The 15,182-nt window shown below is 34.7% G+C and overlaps 1 protein-coding gene across 2 annotated transcripts in view; it reads right to left on the bottom strand.

Annotated features, from left to right (window-relative positions):
• LOC116094036 overlaps positions 1-15,182 on the bottom strand; it is a 52,328-nt gene that overhangs the window by 23,809 nt on the left and 13,337 nt on the right. Inside the window, exons 3-4 of one of the 2 annotated variants that reach the window (XM_031376015.1) lie at positions 11,389-11,580; positions 8,461-8,584 (exon numbers count right to left, since the gene is read on the bottom strand). In XM_031376015.1, coding sequence (XP_031231875.1) covers positions 8,461-8,584; positions 11,389-11,580 — 316 coding nt within the window. The remainder of the gene's footprint in view (positions 1-8,460; positions 8,585-11,388; positions 11,581-15,182) is intronic. The other variant, XM_031376019.1, reaches the window with a different exon arrangement.

Genomic DNA, 15,182 nt, shown 5'->3' with positions numbered 1-15,182 from the left:
AAACAGAATTTGATTCCAAAACCATACATGAAGCAAAGCCTGAATTGGTGACACACATGTCACTCTTGTCTGGGGGTGCAAAAGCAGGATGCTCCCCGAGGCTTATTGGCTGCCTATGATAGCCTATTTGTTGAATTGCAGGCAAATGAGAGAAGTCATCTCTTAAAAGCAACATACATGATGCGTAAGGAATGGTAGCCAGATATTGTCTTCTGACCTCCACAATCTTCCCTCCCCCAACCCCCTCACACTCTTACACATGTATGCATGCATGTGCATGCATGCATGCGCATGCTTGTATACATACCTGCACCAGTATATATATGAATATGCACATACAAACACACAATTCAGTTAGATTACTTCTTTTGCAACCTTTAACAGTTAAAATATTTAAACCACATATTGGGTAAGGTTTGCTTTGTTTTTGTTGATTTTTGTTTTCTGCCTCAAAAATGCAAGTTGTTTACAGTATGCAGTCAAAAGCTTTAGAAATGGAGCCCTAAAGTTCTCAAGGTCACTACCTTTGCCTGATCCTGCAGTCTCTGTTTCAATATAAACATGCTAGTTTTATTAAGAAGCACTTTATTTATTTAATTACTTCTGTGGGTGAACATGCATGCATGAGTGTATGTATATATGTGTGTGTGTGCACACACACGGGCTTGTGCACACTAGCGTGCATATGCATGCGTGCATGTGTATCTGTGGAGAGGTTGATGAGCAGTGTGTATGCCATGGCACACAGGGGAGGTCAGAGGGAAAATCACAGTTGTCATTTCTCTCCTGTATGGGTTCCAGAAATCAAACTCAAGTAGTCAGGTTTGGCATCTAGTGCTTTTACTCAGTGAGCCATCTCACCTTTTCTAAATTTCTTTAGAAGAATGTTTATATAATTTAAATTTCAAGTTATCACAAGCACTATCTATACCATTGTCAAATGAAAACAAGGTTTCACACAGACCTTTCCTCAAACCTGAGAGATGATAGCTATGTAAAGGTTAATCACTGCCATCTACTGGTAAACTTAGTGACTATGCCTGTTGGAGGCCTGCTCTCTTCTGAAGAGGAAACAGGAGGAAGAGTGGATCTGGGGGAAAAGGGAGGTGGGAAGGAGCTGAGAGGAGTGGAGAAAGGAAGAACTATTGTGAATAAAAGTTTTAGAAAAAAATTAAAAGAACATAAATTAGGGTTATGATATAATAAAAGACAATGCACTTTTTATTTTAATTTTTGAGTCTCCAAGATGAACTATCTAGGACCACTCGAAACTAAAGTTTTAGGGGTTAGATATAATGATTAGATCATTATCTTAGTCAGATAGATTGAGAGGTCATGAAGGCTAATGGGCATCAGTAAATAATCACTCAGAAACAGCATTCATATCTCAGTGGAATATAATAACTTATTCAAATTAAGGCATATTTGGAAGGTTCTCTTACAGGTGTTACTGTCATTGGTGGTGTCGCATATTTCCAGCTTTATTAAAATTTAGGCCATGATTCCATCAGAGATTGTCAATGAATGAAGGCTGAAGATCCTGAGTTTTACTAGACTGTCATATGGCTCCTATATATAGTGCCATAATATTTCCTCAAAGGCTGTTGCCAATTAACAATTAATTTTTGTCCAGCTTGTGTCATAAAAGATAGGACTTCCCCAGCCAATTGTCCCTTGACACTGCTGTCTTTGATTACTGGGTCCTTTGTAATTCAGATCTAGAAGGAATTATCTACCATTTTAATTCCATGGAGTAATGATACAGAGCATTAATCCTGTGCCTTTGAATCTGGAGGGACTATATTGGATGGAAGTGGAGTTGGTTAGAAATCATATTCCATCAACATCTGAAAGGTAATTATGTTTTTATTGGCAGAATGACATGTTATGTGCTAGGCACTACACAGTGAACCACCTTGCTTGCCACTGTGCAGCAAATTGTGGTTGTTTTTGTTGTACATTCATGGCATCATTAAGGTATCTAATAAGGATAGCTGCAGAGATTTAGTTTCATATGTTCATGCTTATATCAGAAAGATAGCAAATTTGCTGAGGCAGTGAGCAGTTAAAATATGATACTAATTAAACTATTTTGGAATAGAGATGCAAGGTTTGACAAATGTACTATCAATGTCCTTTATCTCATTATAGACTTTCTAGAATTAGGTCCACACCTCATGCTTATTCTAGAATAATTGCCAAGATAGAAACAGAAAGTTTTAACAGATAACTTAACCCATCCTTCCCATTCTTCCATGTACTGCATTTTAGTTCAAAGAACATTTGGCCCACACAAAGCTGCTCCTCAGAGCTCTTCCATTATTCTGTGAGTACTCATAGCCTTCTGGGATGCAAAGAGGATGCAGCAAACTACTTTTCCTTGTGGAGAAGTGCTATGTAATAGTTTTACTCACTCATTGTAAATAGTAACAGATGTCATTTGCAGATTAATAACTATACTCTAGGCATCAGTCCATTATTTCCCTTAACAATCTCATATCCAAAACATAATTTAATGTCAATTTAAAACTGGATACTCCAGCCTGGCAGTGGTGGTGCACGCCTTTAATCCCAGGACTTGGGAGGCAGATGCAGGCGGATTTCTGAGTTCGAGGCCAGCCTGGTCAGCCAGTGAGTTCCAGGACAGCCAGGGCTACACAGAGAAACCCTGTCTCATAAAACAAAAACAAAAACAAACCAACCAAAAGAACAAAAACAAAAAAACAACCCCCCAAAAAAACAAATCAACTTTAACTGTTCAAAAGTTGTTAAGTTCTAATCCCCTGTCTCAATAGCTCATATTTTTATACATTACCATGTTATTCCATGAAACACAAACTCTAGGTTTATCTGTAAAACTGCACCCTGACATTAACTACACAAGCCAGTGCTAGGCAGGCTAGAGCAACACCTTGTGGAAACCTCAGACACTTGAAGAAAGAGTAAGGAGACATGGGGTTGGGGGAAGGGTTCATAAGCTACTAATTGCAGTATCAGGTGCTCCAGACTCACCTCTGAAGCTACGGTGAGCATTGTGTACTATGATTGAGGCAAGGTCAGTATTTAGCACAATTGTTATTTGAAGATTGAATTCATATTACATATTACATAAGCCAGGTTGGCAAAAGGACAGAGGGGGGAAAATGAAAGCATTAAGAAAAATGCTAGGGAGAATTCTAAAAGGTGTTCACAACATAACTAAATAAAATAGGGAAAATATTATTGGAAGATAGAAAGAAATTTAAAAAACACTGCAATTAAGCATTGAAAATAAAATTTTAATTCATCAAATAAATTTGTGTGCTGTCAATTAAAGATGGACTTTTTTTCTATTATTAACTCATGGCAAAATAAATGTTTGTTACATACTAGAAAGGAAATAATAAAAGATAAATGAATCTATTGTGTGCTTTTATGGTCTTTCAGATAGGCCCACTGGAGGGATTCCCTAATAGCTGTCCTCAATGCCCCATCCAGCTGGAAGAAGCCGTATCAAATCATTGCCCCAATCCTATAATGGCAGTTAAGGTTACCACTGTAAAGTAAGGGAGATGATAAAACAGCAGGAAAGGCCTCCTAAAAGAAAACTCCCTGGGATCAAGAAAATATAATCTCAGGGTATGGTGAAAACCTCATGTACTCAGTCAAGGGACCACCTCTAGGAAGATGGGTTCATAGCAATAATATTCTCTTAATAGAGCCTCAAATGGTAAACATGTGCTGTTTAACCATTGGTTTTTAAAGGAAAGATGTATAATATGGAGGAAATTGGTTTTATTTTCTATCAAAGTAGTTAACCCCATGTTTCCTAAACTGCGTGTTCCCCTAAGGTAGGGATTTAAAAAAAAAAAAAAAAAAAACAAAAAAAAAAAAAAAAAAAACCAACCAAAACAAAACAAAAAACAAAGGCCATGGCCAAGCACACTCATCAATTTGAGTTCTGGAACATTATTTAAGTCTTCTTACAGAAATTGCCTTGGTGAGATTGAAGGGAAAATCTACTTGTTGATTTAGCAAAAAAAAAAAAATTGCGAGGAATTATCTTAAGGGATAGACTCTCAGTGACAAAGTCAGATGTTTTAAATAGCAACTGGGAAAAGTACTAAGCTATCATGTGTGGCCTTAACACAGCAGATTTAATTTTTCAACTTTTACTATCAGTTCATGGAAAACAGCTTTTAGCATGGTCCTAGATGAATAGTAATATATTTTCTAATAACTCCATTTGATTCAGGAATCTTTAACAGTGGTAAAAGTTCCTGAGTAAATCGCTATTTTTCTCTGGTATAGTTCAGGGTACTTACATTCTTACATGTGTAACCCTCACCCCAGGAAAACACTATTCATTGAACAGAATCATTGGGAGGGGAAATATCTGTAAACATGGAAATATTTGAATGATGTTTCAGATCACAAATTTACCTTCATTAACCATATTTCAATAACATTATTGAAAGTTGGAAACTAAATAATGTGTTGATACTACTATAAAATGTTTATAGGTAAACTTTAATATTCATCATGAATTTAGTCTCATAAGATTCAAAAGTGAAATCAACAAAGAAATGCTTATTTCTAACTACACCACGAGCATGCCTTTAAGCAATGTTCTATCTTTTCTCTTGTGATTACAACATGGGAACACATAAATGCAGGCCCTGATTTTTAATTAAATGTACTTGTATACTTCTGTGGGGGAGTATGTGAAAGTTAGATGACAACTTGCTAGAGGATTGGTTCTCTCATTTCTCCATAGGTTGGTGCAAGTGTCTTTAACCACGTTACCTGATGAATTCCTGGATTAATCCTTTAATGTGGAAATTCTCGATTTTTTTCAAGGCACAAAGCCCATCTTTGCACAAAACAAAAAAATAGAGTTTTAAATGAAAACGGAAGTAATCATAATGCCCAATTTGGCTGATTGCTGTTTTCTGCTAAGATTATATGTTTATGGCCTCAGTGGGAGAGGATGTGCTTAGTTCTGCAGTGACTTGATCTGCCAGGGTAGGGTGATACCCAGAGGATGGCTCCCTATTCTCAGACGAGAAAGGGTGCAGAGCAGGACGGTGGGGGTCCACAATCCAGATATAAAGTGGATAAATAAATAAATTAATCAAAAGAAGAATTTTGCCAAAATAGAAAAGACTATAAGACAGTTCGCCTTTCACCAGAGCAGGAGATTGGTTTTGATGCTTTTAACAATTTCACTGTGATTTTTTTTTTCAGTTTCTTTATTGACCAAACAACACAAAGTAAAGATATGAAGAATCATATTTTCTTTTCAGTATTAACTTAACTCGCCAGTGTTTCTAGAATGCCTTTTAAGGTAAAATATTGAACCACAGAAAAAAATAATCTTAGACAGGCATGGTTGCTCATAACTATTATCCCAACACAGGAGGACTACCTTAAACTTGAGGCAAATCAAGGCTACAAAGTGAGACCCTGACTCAAGAAAGAAAGACTAAGAAGATAACATGGCAAAGGGACTATTTTGCCTTGCTAATTTATGTAATAAATCTTCTTTAGAAATTCTGAATTAGGTCAGTGACAAAGATAAAGTTTTAGCTATTAATATATCAATAAAATGATAGCTAATAACGTACTTGATGTCAAACATATACAGATATCATATATTGAAAATGTAGCAATGATCTTGAATTTATGAAAATTTTCACAGAACTGTTTATAATGGAGGAAGATTACTTAACTATTTGAAATAATATTGACTTCTAAGGAGAAAGTAAGTCATAATAATAGTATCTTGTATATAAGGAGTACTTTACTTAATTAGATATTTTCATATATTATTGTCTTAGGATTTTATTGTTGTGTAGAAACACCATGACCATGGCAACTCTTATAAGGGAAAGCATTTCATTGTGACTGGCTTTCAGTTTTAGAGGTTTAACATGGTAATGTGCAGGCAGACATAGTGCTGGAGAAAGAGCTGAGAGTTCTGCATCCAGATCAGCAGGTAGCAGGAAGAGAGAATGACATATTGGACCTTGCTTGAGCATCTGAGACCTCAAAGCTCACTCTCAGTGACACACTTCCTCCAACAATGCTACACCTACTTCAACAAGGCCACACCTCCTAAGAGTGGCATTTCCTATGAGCCTATGAGGGCCATTTTTTTTCAAACCACAATTATCTAGGATAAATTATTTCCCGAGCTTATCTTATCATCTCTTAATTTGAATTTACTCAATTTGTAACTATAACAAAGTTGGCAACTGAGAATGTCTTGTGAGTATTACTACCAAATTTTAAAAATTGGATTATTGTCTTTAAGGTTTTGGGGAGACCATTTCACTTTAAATGTTGCTATTTTATGCTTTAGTCTTTCAGTTATATCACTATTTATCCTATGGTCATCAAAACATATTCATTTTCTGAAGCTCTAATAAATATAATATGCCCCAGTATAGTTACTACAACATTTCATGGATGAAAATGATTCTAGTAAATTTTATTCTGTGGCAAAGACTCCAGCAAGTAAGCTTATTTTAAAAGGCAAAAAAAAAAAATTAAAGTTACTTATAATCAGAATAAAATCCCCAAATAACCAGCAAACACAGTGGTGAATTCCTGCAGGGCTAAGTTATATAGCATATACACACTTGGCTGTCAAAGGGTCAGAATATGTTAAGCTTTCTAATTATATGGTCATGGTCAGATTATAACAACTTTGAAAACCACTTTATGCTAAATGTAAAGATTGGGTGGGGTTAGTTAGAGAAGAGCTAACAAAAACAAAATCTTACTCTTAAATTGAAGTAAGTCAAATAGAAAAAAATGCAGACAGTTCAAGGATTTTGTGTTTATATTGTATTAGCTGAAAAAAAGAAATTATCAATGGAAACCATATTTAATTCAGTAGAAACAATTTGGTATTTAGCATCTGAGAAGTCATTTTTATCAAAGGCAATATTTTAAATGTACAATTACAGCATAATGTATCTAAACAACTTTCTTTTTTTTTTCCAAAACATTTCTTTATATAGTGAATATAGATACATACATGTATTTCAACATGTGCACTGGGCTTCCAGGGCACAAGTGAGATTATCCATCACTCCAAGAGCTATTCAGTGTCTAGACAATTTTCTAAACAGCATAAGTCTGTGAAAGTCTCCCAGTTCTTTATTAAGTAGCCAACTGATGCAATCAATTTCTATTTTTTAAAGTATCCAAACTGGCAAAGAATTTTAAAAAGAGAAGACTGTGCTAGATTTGGGACAGATATTGTGGATCATTTGAGGCTTCCCCAGGCAAGAAACTAATCACAGTACTTGAATATAAATATTTAAATAGACATAACAAGAGTAAGCATCTATCCACAGAGAGAGAGAAAGAAAGGAAGGGAAAATTATGTATAATAAACACTGCCTACCCGATAGGCATCTCATGTGTTTCTCTTCATGAGTTTTACCCATACTCAGAGTGTTTACATAGCACTTTTTTAAAACAAAAAAAAAGATGTGAGGAAAGTAGAGAAAATGAAATCAATTCAGAGATTTGGAAAGTAGATAGGTGATAAACGTTACTATAAAGGCTAAGAACAAGTGAATTATTAAAATGAAAAGTGTGTTATTGCATGCTAGGTTCTCTAATTCATAGTTTCTTCCTACAAAACAAGAACTCACTTCAAGGGAAAAATAGCCAGCCAAATCCATTTGACAGTTTGGGGGATATCATTTTGGAGATATGAACAATATTTACATTAGCATGTTTGTCTAGAGCAGTTTAATCTCTTTTGAAAAATGCTTTGGAACAGATCTTTAATGCTGTTATTTTAAAGTTCAAATATTTAATTTATTTGATTTTAAATAGAAAATAGCTCACCACAAATCTTCCATTTGACAAACGTTTAGGTTAACCTTTTAGGGTTTCAATATTTAACTGGCCTTGATATTAAGATGGTACCAGATCAGACACAGAAATAGAACTATACTGAGCTTGCAGTTATTTAATTTCAATACAATTTGTACTTCTTTAGAATACAAACATAGCTATTAGCACATTTAAGCATAAAGAAAAGATAACAAAGATGACTTTGTGGCATCTTGTGATTTGTTTGAAGAACAATAGTTTTGACACTCTTATATTTGTGGTCTAATGTGATAGCAAGGTCCTTTTTATTCTTTATTCAGAGCAGTTCCTAAAGTACACTGAGCCCAAGATTTCCACATGACTTCTTTTAAATGATCTGTGCTATTGGAACTGTATTGCTAATATGAGATTTTAATATCTAGACCAAATTCTTGGCATTTTACTCATCTTTGTCGCCCTCTTCTGGCAACTTTTGTTATTTTTTGTTACATATTTTAGTTTTCTCCAAGCTTGCCTTTGATATCTGTTTAAACTTGATTTTTGATAACATTTACTTTTAACATTGGAAAGCTCTGTTTTCATTCTCTGTGATATTTCTCTCTTTTCTGTCTTCTGTAAACTTACTTTATTTGACAAATGAGTTTCAGTGCTTACCTCTCTTTGATTAGGTTGAGAAAGATTTCTTTCAGGACCAAAAACATATGGAGAGTTATGCTGAGGTCGAAGTTCTGACATACTCCTCTCCTCTCTGGCACATAAAAAAAATACAATTCAGTTAGGATAAAGCATTTCCATAACTGGTTATAAACCAATGTCTTAATAATATTTTTTGAGAATACATATAAAATGCTTCAATTTTAAGACTACATTCAAGAAAAAGAATTGATAAAAGCTGCAATCTATCAAATCTAATTTATGATCAAGGTGTTTAACTTCATCGGTTTTTGTACAACATTATTATGTAAATACCTTCAAGCATATTGTAAAGTCAAAAGAAATTTTTAGCAAGTATCCACATCTCTCCCACATTGACTCAACCACTACAATTTTATTGCATATATTAACATATACATATTTATACATCTATTTTCCTATGGAACTATTAATTTATCTTGTTTATTATGCAATTGAAAGTAAATTTTAGAAGCCAGGATATTACACAAAGAATTTCACTGCATCATTTAAATATTACAGAGAGCTTGCTAATTGGGTGTTTTCAATTCAGTTTACAGATAAGAATCCCTTAGCCTAGACAATCTGGGGAAACTTCCTGAGCTACCTATTTAGAGGTTTGTGGGAGAAGAGATGTTTAACCCTACTCAGGCTCAATAATCTTTTCATTTTCCACTAATTTAAAGAATCTCACAGAGTAGAGTCAGAATTATCTTGTCAATTCACAGTTCAGATAATAAAAGAGCTATAAGAAGAAACTCAAATTAAAAATCACAATAAGTTGAAAAAATAGAGTAGCTTAGTATTTATATAGAAAACCCATGAATGACCTCCAGTCTTGTCAAGACTACTACTATCTTGATAAAATCTGTTTTGTTAATCATTCTAAATATCATTAATTAGTTCATTTAAACCTCAGAATAAGGAAGAAACAAGATATAGAAAATCCTCTTTCTATAAATGAGGAAACAGTGAGCTTTGATTTACTCAAAATCACAGAGTTATTAAAAGAAAGAGAATTGGAATATATGTTCATTGAATAAGTACTTTGAAATTGGGAGCCTGGAGTTAAATGCTCAGTGGTTTAGAAAACTTGCTAGTCTTAGAAAGGACCCAAGTTCAGTTCCCAGTACTCATGTTGGGCAGTTCACTACTGTCTATAACTTCAGTGCCAGGGTCTCAGATTCCTTTTTCTAGGTTCCGTAGGAGTTTACACTAACATGATATACACAGACACACAGACACATAGACAAAAATGATAAATCTAACAAAGAACATTGGTATAGGAAGATTACAGAGAATATTTTTAAAGTGACCTGCATAGGTGTTACTTGTAATTATAATGCTTGGTAGTGCCACAAGGAATTTACAGCTTATATTAACTGATAATATAAAATTCTTCATATTAATTTCAATTTCCAAAATTATATTGGTTAATATTTATTATATATACCACATACATAAACATATAAATATGCATGTATACACATATACTATATGACACCTTAAAGAATATGGAATAATGGTGTAAAGATTGGAACTCTAAAATGACAAAATGGTTGGTGAGTTTAATCTTACTCTTTCTATAGACAAATACCCATGACAGTACAAATGCTGATTTTGTTGGAATTTGAAAGCCAACTCTTATCAATATGAGGCAAACAGTATCAGACACTTCCCACTTGAAACTAATATTTCAATATATCCTCATAATGCTTGGAAGAAAGGGAACATTATCTTGTCATGGAGAAATGATGAAGTAAAATAGACGACAATTTTAATTAACTGATAGAAAATTGATGAAATTATACATTGATATTTAATCCTCATAGTTCTAAAGTTCAGAAGCACTGAAAACCATAAATGATGGAGTTTCTTTTACATAAAGAAACCAAGGTGATGCAGCAAGGCATACCAACTTTAACACTGTTTTAGCTAATTGGATTCTGTTAGCACAGCATGAAATTTACGCCTAGTAACCAGACTCAACACCACAATCTTGTCCAAGTTATTTGATCTTTCTATGCCTCAGTAGTCTCATCAATGTTTTATAGAGTTGTTGAGAGGATTAAATGAATTACTAGGCATGAAACATTTGTAACTCATCTTGCTATGCATAATAAATAGTCTGTACCTGATTGTTGCCTTTAATGCTATCCTCACCATCTCTGAAGTGAGTAGGCCTGATTATAAACAAAATAGAGGTATTTTGTAGATGAGGAAATTAAAGCCTAAGGATGATAAAATTAGTTAAATAAGACAGAGTGTCATTGCAGCCAGGACAATCAGATGTATCCTTTGCTGTCTTGGCAAGTACTCTAAACCTACAAGTTTTGACACAATGAGTAATCATACCAAAAGCTGTGGGATTTCAGGATTTCCTAACCATCAGCGAATGAAGATGCAACAATTAGTTCATAGGAACAGGGAAAAGCTGTCTTAAGTGTGCTTTCAAAACTATTCACATTTTGTGCACTGCTCCTACCTGCTAGTATGCTAGTATGAGGAAGCTGGATGGAATGGCACAGCCACCTTTTAGCCTATATTTCCACACTACCAGAGAAGAATATGTAGTATATACAAATACTGTGTTGGTGGGAAAAAAGTACCAAAATGGGACATATTGTCAGTTGATTTGGTTTTTATTTGGAGAAGGGCTTTTTATATTTTTCTGTACTGAAATCCTAAACCAAATATGTGTATTTTGACAATGCTAACTTGATGTTGAATTAGAGTGTTGATAGATAGGAAAGAAAACACACGCAATATATGTATAGTAAGTAGCATCCATTATTCCTTGATTCATTTACTGGTCACATGAGAGAGAAAAAATGAGAAAAGACATACTATTTTTCTCCGAAGAACTGAGAAATCTCTTACCTGTGATGATTTCCATTCTCCTTTGACTTCCCTTTACAGTAATGGATAATCTGGACTGTCACACCAACAATTATAGCGAGTGCTATGCCAGGCAGTGTTGCTACTAAAACCAGGTCCAGAGTGTTCCAGAGTTGATCACATTTCTCCCCCATGTACCAGTAGTCTCCCCACCGGCCTCTAAAATTTGGACATCTAGATAGGAATAAAATATATGTTTCATACAATAGGGGAATACAAGTTATCTCATATGAATGAATCAAACCTTTCATTGTTCAACCTTGAGACTTTTCCTTAATCTCTTCAGAGATTTATGTCATCCCATTTTTCCACTTGAGCAAGTACTCTAAACCTACAAGTTTTGACACATTGAGAAATCATACCAAAGCTGTGGGATTTCAGGATTTCCTAACCATCAGCCTAAATATAGCTATCTCCTGAGAGGCTCTGACAGTACCTGACTAACACAGATGTAGAGGCTCACAGCCATCCATATTACTGAGTTCAGCTTCCCAAGTGAAGGAGTTAGAGAAAGGATCAATGGAGCTGAGGGGTTTGTAGCCCCTTAGGACAAACAACAATATGAACTAACTAATACCCTCAGAGCTCCCAAGGTCTCAACCACCAACCAAGGACTGCACATGGAGGGGTCTGATTGTTCTGGCAGCATGTGTATAGTAGAGGATTGCAAATTCAATCATCAATAGGAGGAGAGGACCTCGGCCCTGTGAAGGTTCTGTGCCCCAGTGTAGGGGAATGCCAGGGCCAGAAAGTGGGAGAGGGCAGGGTGGCAGGCATTGGGAAGAGGGAGGCAACAGGGATTTGTTTTGGTTGTTTTTGTTTGTTTCTTTGTTTTTTGGAGGGAAAACTGGGAATGGAGAAATTTACATGTAAATAAAGAAAAGATCTAATAAAAAAAAAGAAGATGCAACAATTAGTTCATAGGAACAGGGAAAAGCTGTCTTAAGTGTGTTTTCAAAACTATTCACATTTTGTGCACTGCTTCTATCTACATTATACTTTGACTATTCCAGCATTCTGGCTTCTGAAAAAAAAAAACCAAAAAACAAACAAAAAAAAACTTATACTCAGTATAAGCTGCCAGTTCTGTAGCGGGCAGGCCATGTTCCTCCCACCCACTAACTTCTTCAGGAAAGAATACAAGTTAACAAACTAAATGTACCATACCACAAGAAATGCAAGAAGAAACATGAGAAGAGAATAGGCTGCCAGAAAAATATGTCTGCCCCCATCTTTCTCATGGCTCCAGAATTTCCTTTTTATTTTTTTTTTGAAAGAAGTGACTCATTTGTGAACTACATATGTTTCAGAAGTCTTGGGATGCAGCCAAATAATGTGAATATGTTTTTCTGGTGCATAGACTAAAATCTAGTATGGCATACATCCACATAGAAATGTCTATGGTTTGGTGAACTCAGGAGAATGGGATTTTTTTCATGGTCCCCTGGAAGTGACTAAAGTTTCCTGGGCTAGTGTCTTTAGGGATATTGCCTCCTAAAGGATCAATATGAGATTACCCAGTTGTACAATACAGGTAGTCTGTAAGGCAAGCTACTTGTGGCCTTTTGTTGTTGTTGTTCCAATACACTAAATATTACTGTCATGGTTGACATGAAGGAACTTTCTAGATAGTTATAAACTTTTATAGCACCAATTATCTGTGATTCTTTAAAAAATATATCTGCCAGTTACAACCTAATTGTCTTCTACTAATAAGATGTGCCTTTTAGTATGCAATGTACTTTCATCCATTTAAAGAGACTGAAGAACAATTTTCTGATATCTTATCTACCTGCCCGTATTTCATCCTTGGAAAAGACTTTGTTGAGAATATATTTCTTTACCTAGCAGTAAATCACAAATGAACTATCTCTTTTACAATAATATTTAACTCATTCAACATGTATTGACTATGGGCTAAATACTAATTCAGATATTTGTGATACACTGCTAAACAGAATAAAATTATTCATATGCTCAATTGACATAAAATATAGCAGAGAGAGAGATAGAAAAAAGTAAGTGAAATTAGTAATTTATCTACCATGTTTAAATTTGAGAAGTTCTACAGGGTTAAGTAAAATAGATTTGGTTAAGGGGGTTGATAGCATTAATATATTCTCCAACTAAAATTGACTTTTCTTATACAGCTTCTGGGAAATGAGATTTTAAAATGTGGATTATATTGAGAAATTGGTTGAAATACAGAGTAAATACAAAACATTGATTATATAGCATGATGAATGTATTTAATGATTGTATATTATCATCTTGAAAATTACTAAGAGTAAATACGTTTTCATCCAAAAAAATGAGGTCATGTATATGATAATTACTAGATTCAATAAAATTATATGGATATGTGTTTGAAAATCCCATGTTTTACATAATAAATACAAAAATTCATGTGTCAAGTAAATGAATGAATATTTATATGAAGTTTTATTCCATAATTACATTAAGAAACAAAGAATTTTACATACTACTCAAGATTACTGTGAGAAATACAAAGCAATATTTCAAAGGTTTAGAACTGTAACTGTCTCATTCTCTGCTATGAAATAATAATTCATTTCTTATCCCTAGCCTCATAGTGCTAAAGGCAACCTAAGCTCTCATTTTAACATAGCTGACCACTCTTCCTTCATTGAATTTTCACTTGGCTTCCAGAACATTCTTTTATTTATATATTTTTCTAGTTTATTGTTTATCTCTAAATTACCCTTATTAGTTTCTTATCTTCACCAATCTACTTAAAGGTTGGAGTATTTCAAGGATACCGTTAATATTTTGAGATTTGCAGTCTTACCTTGGAGTACTTGTGGAATCTAGGAAACCAGAAAAGACCAGAGAGAAGAGAAAGATCTTAAGAGAATGGAATAGTGGAGCACAGATTATATGAACTGAGGAATAACAGGAATGCAGGTTTAGGTAGAGAAAGGAATGGAAGAATAAGGCAGAGGAGAGGGTAGGGGAAGGGATAACTAACAAAAAAGTTTCAAGAGCCAGTCATTCTGAGATATGCTTTTAATTAAGCACTTGCCAGAGGCAGAGGCAGAGGCAGAGGCACGCTGCTGTCTCTGAGTCTGAGGCCAACTTGGTCTAGAAAGTGAATTTGATGCCAGCCAAAACTACATAGAGAGGCACTAAAATAGTAGTAGTAGTAGTAGTAGTAGTAGTAGTAATGATAATAATAATAATGATAATTGTTTGAAAAAGTTATATAGAAATCAATTACACCCCCCACACATACACACACAAGAGAGGTGAGAGGGAAATTAAATCAAAATGACCCTGAGATTCCACCTTACACCAATCAGAATGGCTAAGATCAAAAACTCAGGTGACAACACATGTTGGTGAGAATGAGGAGAAAGAGGAACACTCCTCCATTGCTGGTGGGATTGCACACTGGTACAGCTACCCTGAAATCAGTCTGGCGGTTCCTCAGAGAATTGGAAATAGATCTACCTGAAGAACCAGCAATATCGCTCTTAGGAATATACCCAAAAGATGCCCCACCATGACACAGGGGCGCATGTTCCACAATGTTCATAGCTTATTTGTGATACCCAGAAGATGGAAACAACCCAGATGTCCCACAATGAAAGAATGGATACAGAAAATGTGGTTCATTTACACAATGGAATATTATTCAGCTATTAAGAATGAGGACATCCTGAGATTTGCAGGCAAAGGATGGAACTAGAAAATATCATCCTGAGTGAGGTAACTCAGACATGGGGACACGCATGATATGTACTCACTAATAAGTG

The sequence above is a fragment of the Mastomys coucha genome, chromosome X (assembly GCF_008632895.1).
Source record: "Mastomys coucha isolate ucsf_1 chromosome X, UCSF_Mcou_1, whole genome shotgun sequence".
NCBI classification, from domain to species: Eukaryota; Metazoa; Chordata; class Mammalia; order Rodentia; family Muridae; genus Mastomys; species Mastomys coucha.
This window is presented reverse-complemented; position numbering and strand designations above follow the sequence as displayed.